The 14,736-nt window shown below is 34.9% G+C and overlaps 1 protein-coding gene across 7 annotated transcripts in view; it reads right to left on the bottom strand.

The window, feature by feature from the left end:
- Tfpi (tissue factor pathway inhibitor) overlaps positions 1-14,736 on the bottom strand; it is a 74,585-nt gene that overhangs the window by 32,692 nt on the left and 27,157 nt on the right. For all 7 annotated transcript variants that reach the window (XM_008826735.3, XM_029559094.1, XM_029559163.1 and 4 more), the window contains exon 2: positions 5,052-5,171. In XM_008826735.3, the coding sequence (XP_008824957.1) occupies positions 5,052-5,160 (109 nt within the window). In that variant the 5' untranslated portion in view covers positions 5,161-5,171. The remainder of the gene's footprint in view (positions 1-5,051; positions 5,172-14,736) is intronic.

Raw genomic sequence — 14,736 nt, 5'->3', positions numbered from 1 at the left:
AATATTTATGAGCCATATCTCAGTAATGTTAGTCTCATGAATAAATCCAGTATAATGTAACATATATGTTTCTAACTTTTTGAGATTATATTGGGTTGGCAAGATATATGTTTTGTGTTTACTTATAGAGATAAAACATTTTTGGCAATAACAAAGCCCCTAATTCTACATCGTATATGTACTGTAATATATATATAAAACAACATTTATGTTAATTTGGATTAATATGTATATTTTTAATATCATTTTTCTCATTTTTAATTTTTACATTTGATTTGTTTAAAATATCGTTGACTTTATAAAATGGTCTTTCAGACTTAATGAATGTTTCTGTCACTTACCTATCAAGATGGCTCCTGCAAAGATTTAAAATATCATTTTCCTTATATATTTTACAATTTCTTCAAAGGTTTTTTTTGTTAAATTATATGCACAAGTAGTTTTTCTATATACATTTGTGACATAAATAAGCTGGCATCTAGAAAGTTGCCTAAAACATATTCCATAGATAAATACTCATATGTATTAAAATAAGTTGTGAAAATCACTTCTTTTATCACTGAAGTTGGAAATATCAAATTTATTTCAAAATCTCTAAATACTTTTTCTGAATAGTGCATTTATGAATATTATAAATTCTGTTCGTGTTCTCTGTGTTAAGAAAAACTGATAATTTGAGTAATTTGTAAGAATCTAGAATTCTACATAAAGACACTAGTGTCTCTGACATAAGGATGCAAACTGTTAGTATAACAGAGCTCACATGATGAGTGTCTAGGCTCTGGACACACTTCGAGAGATTGATAAAACTTTGATATTTCACTCCTATAAGTATATGATCTCTGAATCAGACCTCAGACTCCACTTAAATAATTCTAATAAATGAGTCAGAAATAAATATATGCTGGTATATGGAATCTTACACTTTAAGCCATTAGCTGTAAAATTCTTGTAACACTTAAAATATGATGATCTTCAGTCCCAAATTAATGTTACTTTATAACATTTCAATCTCCAAATAGCTATTAATATTTTAGACAGACATCTTTTGTACAGATTTACACCCAGAGAACATAGGAAGCCACCTCATACCTGAGTAACCAAATATGTTTAGGAAATCCATGTCTAATATTTATATAAGAAATTCATGTCAGTAATTTATATAAGACCACTGTTTACTGATGATTCGTAATGTTTTACTTAATATATTGGACCAGTAGCTCAAATCTCTTGCATCTTCTGTATTCAGTAAACACCCTATCCAAGTGCAGCCTGCTATTTGACAACTTGTCACAAGGGGGTGAGAATGCACCACAAAAGCAAAGAGTTTTTTTTTTTTTTTTTTTTTTTAAATTGTCTATGTTCTAGTAGTGAAAACAGTAGCTAATTTTACTAATTACAACTTCCTAGAACTTTGTTATAATATCATCTAATGGTCATGTATTTGTGGTATAGGCATTATCTACATCTTATAGCAAAACACTACAGAATCTAAATTGCACAAATTTACATAATTAAATGATAAAAAAGATAAAACTATTTTTACAGAAGACATTGCACAATCTTAGTTTGAGAGTATTGTAATAAACCTGTATGGCTGAGATACCTAAAATGGCATCTGATTAAGTAGATTTAATAACATAATTTCCACTCAACAACATTCTTTCTGTAAATTTACTTTGTAAAGCTGGACATTATTTCAACTGATTTCATGGTAGTTGCATAAAAAAAAAAACACCATCAATTTTTATTGCCTATATTTTGCCAATATTTGATTGGTCTTTATGGTTTCTGTTTTAATGAACTTCTTATACAAACTGCATATCAGTGTATCCTATGCACTGAGCTTATTACACTTGAACAAGTCATCCCTGAAAGGGAAGGGTGTTCTGGTGCTTTCTGACATTCATCCACTTGACTCGAAGGAAATGGATGCTTGATTTTGTTTTCATTTATTACTTGGATAATCTTTTTGAATATTGAAATTTTGTACTCAGCACATATTTATCAGGCACAGGGCTGTTGTTGCAGATATAACTATAAATGAATGGTGGGCCCCCATTCATGGAGCATGTTATAATTAAGATTTACTGAGGAGCTTATTTCAGGAGTTCATGGTGCTTCTCGAGTGCACAGCAGAATAACTAATAGAGATCAAGATCAAGAACGATATTTCCTTTTGAAAAAAATATTTTATTTATTATTTTATTTTATGTGTATGCATGTATTGCCTGCATGTAGATAAGTGCACCCATGTCGTACAATGCCCATGGAAGACTAAAGAGCCCATCAGATCCCCTGGAACTGGAGTTACGGACAGTTGTGAGCTACCATGTGGGTGCTGGGATCCGAACCCAGGTCTTCTGCAAGAACAACTAGTGTTCTTAATCACCAAGCCATCTCTCCAGCTCCCAAGAAGAGAAAAATACTTTCTTAGACTTGGAATTGAGGAAACTGTCTATAGAGATAAGGACTATCCCCCTGCATTCATGAAAGTAGAAAATTTGTAGACTAATATAGCAGGAATTTAATATAATGCAACAAGGTAAATATAATTATAATTTATATTTATTCATCTTTACCATTTATTTCATATATTTTGTGTCTCCTACTCTGAGGATGACAATCTTGGCTGCCCATTCCTATGTCCTGGGATATCAGACAAAAGGCTTAGCAGAATATGGGGTGGTTGAAGTCATTGCCATGCCTTGACTATTAGACTACTACTCTCCTACAAATTATGAATCTATGGGGTTCAGGTAACCTACTGTCTCAGGATTCATATATTTCTTTCCTCTCTGACTAAAGGAATAGATTCCTCTAGAAAGGAAGATATAGGAAAAAGTAGCAGATGTCTTCATGTAGTTTATGTAACAGCTATACTGAAGTAGTTAGTTATTTACACTACTTATTTATATTTTAGGATGTTAGCAGTTAGAGAATTTAAATAACTTAATTCCAAAAAGGTATGGAATAACAAACCACATCTTCAAACTTAGCATGCCACATTGGTAACCTTATGAAATGTATCAACCTTCCTTTAAATTGTCCTTCAATCTTCTCCCCTGGCCCAAAGGATTGGTTTAAAGATTATCACTTATGCTGTTATTACCTTTTTTTTTTTCTTATCAAATGATTCTATCTCATCACCCCTGCTGGTTGGAATGGATTTTTTTAAAGTCTACTGTTAACTGTGAGAGAAGTTAAAGTCTATATATTTTCCTAAATTATGTTCTATTTAAATAAATCATTATCTTTCTATGAAATGGTATATATTTTTCGCATCACATGAAAAACCCTATCTCCCAAATTAGGCTGATTTAGAGATAAGAGGGAACTGTGTAGTGTAAGAATAAACACAACTAAATGGAAACAAAAACATCACTAGATAAGATTGTGCCAAAAGAGTGGAAACTCAGCAGAGATCTTCAAACAAACAAAAAACTTACAACCACCTAAACAAACAAACAAGATCCTCGAATCAAAGATCTTGTTTTTTCCATGCAAGTTTCATGCCATTTGTGATTTTAGGCTTTTTTTATTTTTTCTGGAATTACATCTGGCTTCTTAATGCCTCTGGCAGCAGCAACAGCATCCAGAACCCACTGTTTCTGAGCTAGTAGAGGAAGACTGAATTAGGAAGATACTAGGAACTCTTGGATCCACTTACCTAACTCTTCCCAAGATTAAATTGCCTACGTTTACTTTGATGTTTTCTTCCACGTTTTTTACATCCATATCCTTCAAAATAGTATTGTTTTAGTTCATCCCCTTTTGAACCCAAGAAAGAACTAAAACTCACTTGTTCTCAAATGGAACATTTTATTTTCACTTTGTTTAAAAAAAATGATCCATTGGGGCTGGAGAGATGGCTCAGTGGTTAAGAACACTGAGTGCTCTTGCAGAGGACTCAGGTTTGATTCCCAACACCCACATGGTGGCTATGAACCATCCTTAACTCCAGTTGAACTCCAGGGGAATCTGACACCCTCTTCTGACCTCTGTGGCACTGCACGACACAGGTGCACTCACATACATGCAGGCAATACACTCGTACACATAAAATAAAAATAATAAAATATTTTTAAGAATGACCCATTGCCAGGAAATTTTGTGACACTGTTTTCTCATGCCAAGATCTCAGATTATTTGGACAAGTCTCCCTTTCCTTTGTTTTAGCAACACCATCTATGCATCCCTCTGTCCTTCAATCACTCATTGAAATCCTCTATGAAGCTGTGAAATCCTTAAAACCTGCCTCCAGTCATCCTTGTTCTGTCTCACCATCCTTATTTTCAACTTTTTAAAAACTTTATCCAACTTTTGTTAAAGAAAAATGCATTGGAAAAAATCACTTTAAAGAGCAATTAAATATGTGAAATGAGATGATATTTCTGGGAATTTATTTCATGTTTAAACTAGTAAATAAATACTAGAAGTTATCACATTGTTAATAAGTTTTATTGCTAATAATTTGAGTTCTAGCAATAATTTTGTACGACATGTTACTTTGGGGAAAAGTAGAAATCTATAATTATCACTACACAGTATTTTCTTAATTTTCATTATTTTAACAATTTTCTTTTGGACACAGTTTATAGGACTGGAACTCACATTGCTAGATTATTTGATTTCCTTTTCCATTAGATACCTACATAAGTTTCCTCTCAGAAATTCTTATTTTGAAAACACTGGCAAGGAGGGGATGGCTGAAGGTTCCTACACCTGGCTCTTTCTCTCCTTTTCATGCTTTTCCTAGCTGGAAGGTGAATTTGGCCATAGAGAATTTCCTTTTGCACTTGTTTCTTGCAATATCCCAGAGCTAGTCCTGGGTTTATTATCTTAGACAAGATGTTGTTATTGCTAAAACATGACTTCGGACAGAGTCTCAAAACTAACCTATTAGATACAGGTCATCTTACAGATTTTTCTTAAGATAAACATTGTACTTTGGTTAAAAAAATGCTTACATACATAATAAAAATACAAATTTTATATGAAGTTGAGAGTTTTGACTAGAGAAAACTAGACCAATCTTTGCAGCACATTACCTGTAATATTTGCATCTTCCTCTTCCTCAGACGCAGCATGAAGAGGCTCAAAGGCAACACTAAGCAGTAGGCACATAGAAGTCCAAAAAACATGGTCTCTCTTCATCATATAAATCAGTCCTGAAATACAGAACACAAACACATCTAATAAATAGTCAATGTAGATGTATCTCTAGGCTAATGGGAATCATGCAAACTTCCACATTCAAATTTCTGTGACATTTGGTATGCACACACCTGCAGCTGTCCACATATTCTGAGTTTACCATTTAAAACATGTGTATGAAGCACTCAGAGTTTTAGATAAACACATCCTTAGAATATACATTTAAGAATACTCAACGATGCAGGTCAGTCTTCTTTTAGCTTTGAAAAATATGAGGTAAAAAGGAAATAACTGAGACATTTAAACGCTAATTAATATGGATTCGTATTTTCTCTGCTATGTGGACTCTAGATTTAAATATGTTGGCAGAGAACAAGACAGGACAGTGAGGGTGGAACATGAACAAGGCACAATGATGTGCATATATGAAAATGTCATGCTGAAATCCAGGATTTTAGATGCAACTTAAAAATGAATGAAAAGAAAGTGGTTTCAATATCACAAAGAACACACATTTCACGTGTAGTTGGGCTTTCTAAATCACTCAGTTATCTTTCTTTCTCAGTCGGAGCTAATTATATTTTAATGTGCATGCATTTTTCTGTTCACATTGTTAATACAAATTTTATTTTCGGATTTCTCTTCCTCCTTGCTTGATCCCCCTTTCAAAAAGGAAACATTTTCAGAAATCCCCTCCTTAGTTCCTATGATATTTGTTTTGTAACTAATATCCTAAGCAGGTTTTCTGTTAGATAAGCAGACAGCCACAGTGTGGAGAATAGAAATATCTCACATTCCAGCCACTCCCTTCCTTAGTTCTTCAGTTCATCTTTCCTCAGTGTTTGGAGTTATGTGTTTCAAAGGATTTTCACAGAAAATTGCCTTTAAGTGATGAGCCAACACTTTTACACAATGAGGGAAATGGCCTTCAGCAGGGAGTGAGACATTTCCTGTTTCAAAGTGATTTAAAGATCCACATCTAAAAGGGAAGAGATATGGAAAAACACATGCAACTGTGGAAAGAGATGATTTCCCCTTGGGACTCAAAGGTGAAAGGAAATAAACAATGAAAAGGATGACAGAGCAAGGGAAGAGGAGGCAAAGGAGCACGTTCTGCTGCTGAGCCATATATGCCAGAGGGCCAGGAAGGAAAGCCAGGCCAGCAGGAAACATCACTCACTCAAATAATTTAAGAAATCCCCTGGTTTTGACTAGGGTGATGATCTCAATGTACATCATTATAAAGAGACAATATACGCAATTTAGGTCCATGTAGAACAATATTGTATAATTTTTGTCTGGTTCAATTGAAAATCACTTCCGTCGCCCAAGTCTCCCTTTATTTCTTCTGAGCAGCATTTTTCTACTTCAGGAAAGCAGTTCTCAGGTGGTTCTTAGAGGCGATATTGGGTGCCAGGCAGGCTAGAGAGTTTAAGCTCATGCGTAAATTTCTCAAACCCTCATACAATAATTTTTTGTTTGTTCCTATTTTTTTGTGCTAGTGTCTCATGTAGTAGAAAGTGGCCTTGACTTTGCTGTGTAGCTGAGGTTGGCCTTGAACTCTTGATCCTCTTGTCTCAGTCTTCCAAGTGACTGAATTGGAGGCCTAAGCCACCATACCAGGCTTCACACACTAATTTTGTGCAGTTTACCCAATTCTTGCCTTCAGAGCACTTCAGAGGGACTGCTGAACTTATGGCAGTGGCACTTAACAGAGATCTTTGATGGTCACTGCTGAAGAATCTGTCTGCTCATTTGCTAAGACCTGCAAGAAGGCCCCTTGACTAACGGCAGAGGCTGGAGCTGCTGCTTGGCAGTATTCTCTGTCAGAAGGTCACCATCTTTGCTAATCTACTACCCTCCAAAGCCCTATTTCATTATAAATCTAATTTTTGAGGATGGACTCATAGATTGGCTAAATAGCACAACTTGACCACTGGGAACAATTTGGATTCAGAACTCTTGACTCTCTAAAGCATCAATGTCCAGTGCAAATGAGTGATGTACAGATGCAATTTGAAACACTCTGAGTTTAAGTTGTGTACATAATTGTCTTAATCCAATTTTCATTGCTAAGACAGAAAGCCCAAGACTGAAGTACTTTGAAGGAATAGAAATTTTTGTCATAATTCTGGAGGCCAGGAATTGCCAAATCACAATATTGGCAAGCAAAAAATCATGGGTAGTCTTGACATTAATAATATGGTAATAAATAACACTGACAAAGTTTATCATCTATTTTCTCTTGACACAATGAAAATTCTAGAACATATTTCATTTTTAGTCAGAAGCAGTGTTATATATATTTTGTCACACAACATACCACATGCTACTGTTTGATTCTTCAAGAAAACGCACACACACAAACACACACACAGTTTTCAAGAGTATTTCTACTGAAATTCTTGCTTTGTCTTGTTTTTAAAACACTTTTAGAGATGCTCAAATTCCATTTGATTCTGTGATAAAGTCAATCCTGTTATATTTTGAGTGTAAGCATGCTTTAAAAGTCTTGTGTGATTTGGAGAGCAGGCTTAGGTTGAATGCCTGATGAAAAACTAAAAAATAAGGACACTACATCTATCAAGTTCCTGCAGTAAAAAACTGCAGCATAAATACCTGTGTGGTGGCGCATGCCTTTACCCTTGCTCAGGAGGCAGAAGCAGGCAGATCTCTGAGATGGAGGCCAGTCTGTCTCATCAACAGCAAATTCCAGGCCAGTTGGGGCTACAGGGACACCCTGTCTCAGAAACAAAATAAAGAAAACAAAACCAGCCCCCCCCCCCGGCACAAACACACAGCATAAAGTGCTGCCTATACTTAGTTGTCTGATCTTCGCTTGGTTGCAAAGAGTCAAAACCTGCTGGCATGACGTTTAGGTCAAAACGTCATCAGTCGTTCGTTTCTGGAAATGTGGAACGATGTAGGAGTATAAAGAAGGGCAGGTGATGTTAATCTCAGAAACAACAGAAACCAGGAACCAGCACTACCATGTATCTCTAACTGCCGTTGCCGTTCTTAGAAAGGCTTTACTCTCCCTCTTATTACAGCCCAACTCTCTATATACAACATGAAACATGTTACTTATCATTCCTGGATTCTGAACCATAACATTTCTTCGATCAAAACAGTTTGACTATCTCTTTATATACCAGATTTAAACATCTTGTGACTAGCATAGGTAATTTCAATTAGGAAAAAGTGCCACACTTTTCCAGGACATGTGGCGTGGAGCATACGGGAGAGCTGCCTGGATTTTGTGAAGCACAAACCAGATTTAGAGGATGCTAAAGCAGTCAGGGAATAAGCAAATGCAATATGAAACAACACGGCCTTTCTTTTCTCAAAATGTCTTTATGTGTATGTGTATGTCCCTGGGAGGGAAGGGGAAAGTGCCTGAAGGAAACTAAAAGAGAGCCTTGGATTAGCTGGAGCAGGAATTGCAAGTGGTTGTGAGCAATCTGATGTGGATACTGGGAAGAAATCTCTGGTTCTCTGAAAGAGCAGCAAGTTCTCTTAACCACTGAAGCATCTCTCCAGTTTCAAAAAATGGCCAATGTTGAAAGAACAATATTGTTTTGCTGCTGTAGTGAATAAACATAGCCCCTGAAAAGATGGAATTATTGCTTCTAGAATAAGAGAAAAGGATTGGAGTACATACTACAGCAAGCCATAGCTAAAATGCTCTTAGACTAGAAGCTGAGCTCAGCTTCCATTAACATATACAGATTAAAGTGACTAATTTTGGGTTTATGGTTGTTAAAAAAAATAGTATACGTTGATATATCTTTACTTACAAAGAAACAATTATCTGAAATTCAATTGATAGTCCTTTTATTTTCTTTTCAAATATTTTTACACTTAAGGAGTAATTGAACAGAACTGGTGAGAAGTTAGTAAATAGGTAGCTGTTTCTGATAGGGCTGTCTGACTCTAAATGTGACTTGCCAGAGAAATATGTAGAAATTGTTTTATCATATGATGCAGCAATTTTCTAAGCTCCAATTCCCAAGTGCTAGAATTGATGTGAAAACTGGATTTTTGGTATAAATTATTTTTAAATAGATTTCTCATGCACAGTGATTGTTGTTCTGTTCAAAAATAATGGGTAGCTGTCATATTTGCTAAGTTATCTTCTCTCACAAGTTTGCAAAGTCCTCACGTATTTGCACTCCATAGTTTTTTTTTTTTTTTTTTTTTTTTTTTTGAGACAGGGTCTCACTAGGTAGCCCTGGCTGGATTAGAACTCACTGCATAGACCAGGTTGTCCTTGAAATAATACAGATCCACCTGACTCTGCCTCCAGCATTCTGGGATTATGGGTGTCTGCCACCATCTCTGGGATATTTTTGAAGCAGTATTGATTTCAACTAAAACCAGATAATTCATAACTCTTAATCTTTAATAGGAAATATATGTGATTTCCAACATAGTATAGCCATGCTAACACCATAGGTGTTTGTACTGTATATTTCGTGCACTGGTGAATCATTTCGGCATTTCTCAGTGAATCTTCTGGCCATGCCATCTTCCACCACTGAATATTGTTCTACATTTCCTGCGTTAAATTCCACTACCACTTGATTTCAGGACCAGGAACCTTGCCTCACCAGCAGCACTTTTCTGTTGACTTAATTTTGACCTTTGTTCTTTTTTCTTTTGCCCAAATGAATTAATGGAAACAATGTAGGGTTTCTAAGAGAGTGTTGTAAACTCTGGATAAACTCAAATTTAAAATTTTATGGCCATACACACTTTCTCCTAGACCCTTTTAATTCTTGAGTTTTAATCACTATTGCATCACTTCTGATACATAATGAGATCTAGATGACTTGGAAAGCTGGGATTGTTTTTATCTGTTATTTAGGGTGAAGTTTCTCCTTTACCAGCTTTTCTCATGAGAAAGAGCTAGACTTACACGGGTTTGTTCAGATTTTAACCTGGTAATGCTAGGTGGGTGAGGATCAAATGAGCTCAAAACATTACCAACCTGGTTTATGATTGTTTGTGTTGGTCTTGGTCGCCCGATTGGGTGACCTAGATTTCTAGATTCCTCCACTGTAAAGCTACTTCCTATCCTTAACCTTCCACAGCTTACTCTAAAATAAGTTACTACATTCACACCACACTTAAGGAGTGGAGAATTCACTCCAATCCTTTTAGGCAGAGTATCTATGTAAATTGAAATTCTGTACTTAATAACATTCTGGTTTCTTTCAAAGTTATTCACTCTATATCAGGACAAAGTTATGGATAGTTATTTTATACATTGTATTATAACTCAATACTATGTTTTGCATTTTCTGTTCAAATTGTCTCCCAGATTTGGCCACTGTGTTAGAGCATAGACTTGGCTCCTGGGATTCTTTTGCAGAGCTCCATCACTATGGTTTACCATTTTTTAGGACTGCCTTCTTCTTTTCAGTTACTGCAAAATGCTCCAGGCCCAATTGTGTATTTTATGCCTTGGTCCAAAATTTAGTCATTTTCAAGGGAGCTATGATTTATTTTACTGCATATTTTTACTGAAAATGAAAAAAATAATATTGTAATTGTTATTATAATATCATTTCTTTGGGAATCTCTCTGACAGATTAAATAAATTTATATGTCTTATGTGTAAGGATACACTCTATTTAAATATACCTTATTTTTAAAGTATATCCTTGAGTGACTAACTTATTTCACTTAGAATAATGTCTTCAAGTTTTACCTATGCTGTTATACTGTCAAGATTTCCCATTTTAAAGATAGTGTTCATACACGTATATATCACATTTCCTTTTCCATTTATTCTGGTGATGGGTATTTGACTCCTGTCAATATTTTTGATAATTGGGACTAATGTTACAATGGAAATGTAAATACAGAAATCTTTTCCAGATTCTGAGGTCAATCTTTTGGTTTATACTCAGAAGTGAGTTTGTTGGGTCATACAATAGTTTTACCTGTTTTTGAGGAAACTTCCTTCTGCTTATCCATATCCTCATCAACACACACTATTCTCTAGTTTTTTATATAACTATTCTGAGGGGTGTGAGGTGTGGCTTCTCCTACTGTTTTATCATTTCCTTAATAATCGACGCTGTGAGCATCTTTGTATGCAACTGTTACCCATCTGCTATGTTTTTTTGGATGACATGTGTGTTCAATTTCTTGCTCATTTTTTGCTTAGGCTTGTTTGGTTTGGAGCAGGTTCCACACCCAAGAATATTTGGGCAACACAAATTGGACATGAGACCATGAGACCAAAAAAAAAAAAAAAAAAAAAGAACACAAAGCTGGGTGGTTAGGGAGGTAGAAGTGGAACTTGAAAGAGATGGGGGAGGGCAAAGTTATTTAAAAATTTTAAATTTAAAATTATTCCAGAAATACATGAAAATATTTTTATGGTGAAAATGCAGATAGAGTCCTAGCACTGTCCTTCTTCATCCACTGCTCCTTCATTTCCAGAAATAATTTTCCACTATCACAAATTGGAGTGTTATCTTCCAGACTTTGGTGTGTTCTTACTCAGGAAAAAAACATTCACAAGCATTCCACTGATACATACATATATACATACATACATACATACACACACACACACACACATATATATATATAAATTTTGGCCACAACTGTTTATGGCAATATTGTTCATTATATCTCAGTGTAGAAACAATCCAAACACTAAACTTTTGGTGGATAAATAAAATATAATACATTCACACAATACAATAGATTACAAATAAATTTTGCAAGCATTATGTAAATAAAAGAACCTACTCATTAAAAAAGCAAATACTATCTCATTCCTACAAAATATGCAGAAAGACAAATCTACATAGGCGAAAAGTAAGTTAGCGATTTTTCTATGACTAAATGATTTGGAGCAGCAGAGGAGTGTTAGGTTTTTTGGTGTTTCTTTTTAAAGTTATGAATGTTCCTCTCAAATTGTATAGTAGAAATTATTGTTTATCCCTGTGATTATACTACTAAGTACCACTGAATTGCATAATTTAGGCGATGAATTATAAGTTAAGTGAATTATACCTCAGCCAAATCATTTTAAATGCAAAAAAATTGAAATAAAGAGATGTTCCTCCCTCCACAGCTTGCCTTCTCACTCTGTTCTTCCTATGACAGGCAGGCACTTCCAAGTCTGATGTAGCTCTACTTGGTCCTGGGTTTGATAGAATTCCACTTGTCTATTTTTGCTTTTGTTTCGGTGTTTTTGGTGTCATAGTCAAGAAATCATCACAAGATGAATTTCAATATTTTCCCTTTTCTTTAAGAAGTTTTACAGGTTCAAGTATATATGTCAAGCCAAACTCATAGCAGCATGCAATAAATTACTGGTGTTCTGTGTCAAGTGGTGGTAGTTGGGAGAAATTTTTCAATGGTTACATGAATTCAATTACGCAAGATGATACAGCTCTATGAAATCTGTTTTACAACATGGTTCTTTTTGCTGACAATACTTTTAGAGAGAGAGAGAGAGAGAGAGAGAGAGAGAGAAAGACAGAGAGTGACAGAGAGACAGAGGTTGTTTGCTTGTTTGTTTGCTTGTTTTTTGAAACAGGGTCTCCCTGTAGCACCAGCTGGCCTGAAATCCACTATGTAGAATGGGCTGGACTCAATCTCACTCTACCTGGCTTATCAAAATTTAAGAGAGTGTATTTCATGTTAAGTGCCTTCATGACAAAAAACATGAAAAAAACAAAAAACAAAAATTAAAACAATGAGACACACAATTTTTAAGCAGTGTTAGTATCAATTACCTTGATGATGTTGATGGTATCACATCTGATCATAAGTTCAAGTTCATCAAATCATGAATACTAAATATATCCAAGTTCATCCAACCATAAATGTTAAATATATCCAGTTAAATCAGTTGTATGTCAAAGTATTTAACACTTAATAAAATATATAACAAGCTATATGGAAACATCCTTGTGTATACTAATCCAAATATCAGCTCTTATGTATGTCTTCAACTCTCTTCTGTAACCAGACAAATCATTACTTAGGTTAACACTTCATCCACAAACTCCTGTGGTGAAGTTGCCTCATACATTTAGAATACAGTGCTATTCTCTTGTCACAGTCTGTCTCTTTTTCTGAGATTCCATTCATGAATGCAGAATCACAAAAGAGTTCATTATCTTAAATGTTCCCTGTTTTCTACTATTCATTTATCCCTGTTCCTTTCCTATTCTTTGGTAATAGCTCTGGTCTTACTACTTTCTCTGTAGCTTTGTCTTTTTCAGAGTTTGACAGAGTAGCAATCATACAGTATGAAGTCTTTTGAGATTGGCTTCATTTAGGGTTTCTCTATCATTTTATGGTTTGATAGCTCATTCGTATTGTTTCTTATCACTAGATACACCTATTTTGTGAGTTTTTGACATCTTCCTTATTCATATATGGATGGCTATTTGTGATTATTAATAAAGCTGCCATAAATATTTATATACAATTCTGTGTGTGAAACAAGTCTTATGTATTGATTGAATAAATGTTTAGTAGAAAGACTGCTCAGTCATATGAATTGAAATTAAGTTTGCAATAAATTAACCAAGTATCTTAAAAATAGCCACAGTATTTTAAAATTTCATGCACAATAAGGAGTCATACATTGCATACATCCTTAGCTGCACATTGGGTTGGATATTATCTTTTCTAATAGGTATCTACTGGCACTTCATTACTGTTTCAGTCCTCAGTTTCCTGGTGATAATCATAAATTTCTTTTCATGTGCCTATTCAGAATGCCATCTTTGTATCTTCTGTGCTTAGGTATCTGAAATGATCTTTTGCCCATTTTCAAATTGGTCTCTTTTCTTTGCAACTGTTTAGTTTGAAGATTCCTTTATGTAATTTGAATAGATATCCTTCATCTGATCTGAGGTTAATGAGTATTCTTTTATGGTCCGAAGGTCATAGTTTCTAGTCTTTTAGTGACCCACTTCTCCTGAAGCACCTGCTAGACTATGCTAGGTGATAGCAGAGGATCAGATTAAACTCATGGACATGGTCTTAGCAACGGGACTACATGGGAAGGGATAGACTTGAGGAACTTAATGAGATAAATATTGATAAAATGAATAATCAAGTAGACACAGAATACAAAACACAGAGGATTCAACTATTTCCTTGAGCTGTAGTAAACATCTAGCTCAGAAGCTGAAGTATTGTGTGGTGTGCATGTCAGAGATGCATTTTCTTATGGATGGGCTGCACAGAAGCTCTACCAAGCGCACCTGCATAAAGGCTGTGAGAGCCACGACCCAGAAGCTGGAGCATGTTTTGCTGTATCTTCTTGATCATCATGAGGCAGGACCATTTCCATTGGAATTGTGTCCAATAAGTCATTCTAGTCTATTATTTTCTATTCTCTGTTACTGTGAATGTCTTGAAATTTTATATAATTCAAATAAAACAGCATGAGCTTTTCATGTTGAATTCTTTCACTTAGTATGTATTTTCCAGTTTCAGATAGTGGGTACCTCAGCTTAATTTCTTTTTATTATTGAAAACAGTGTACTGTTTACATACCAACTTACTCATTTCTCAGAAAATTAACATTTGTCA

The sequence above is a fragment of the Nannospalax galili genome, unplaced genomic scaffold, assembly GCF_000622305.1.
Source record: "Nannospalax galili isolate Female #2095 unplaced genomic scaffold, S.galili_v1.0 scaffold790, whole genome shotgun sequence".
NCBI classification, from domain to species: domain Eukaryota; kingdom Metazoa; phylum Chordata; class Mammalia; order Rodentia; family Spalacidae; genus Nannospalax; species Nannospalax galili.
This window is presented reverse-complemented; position numbering and strand designations above follow the sequence as displayed.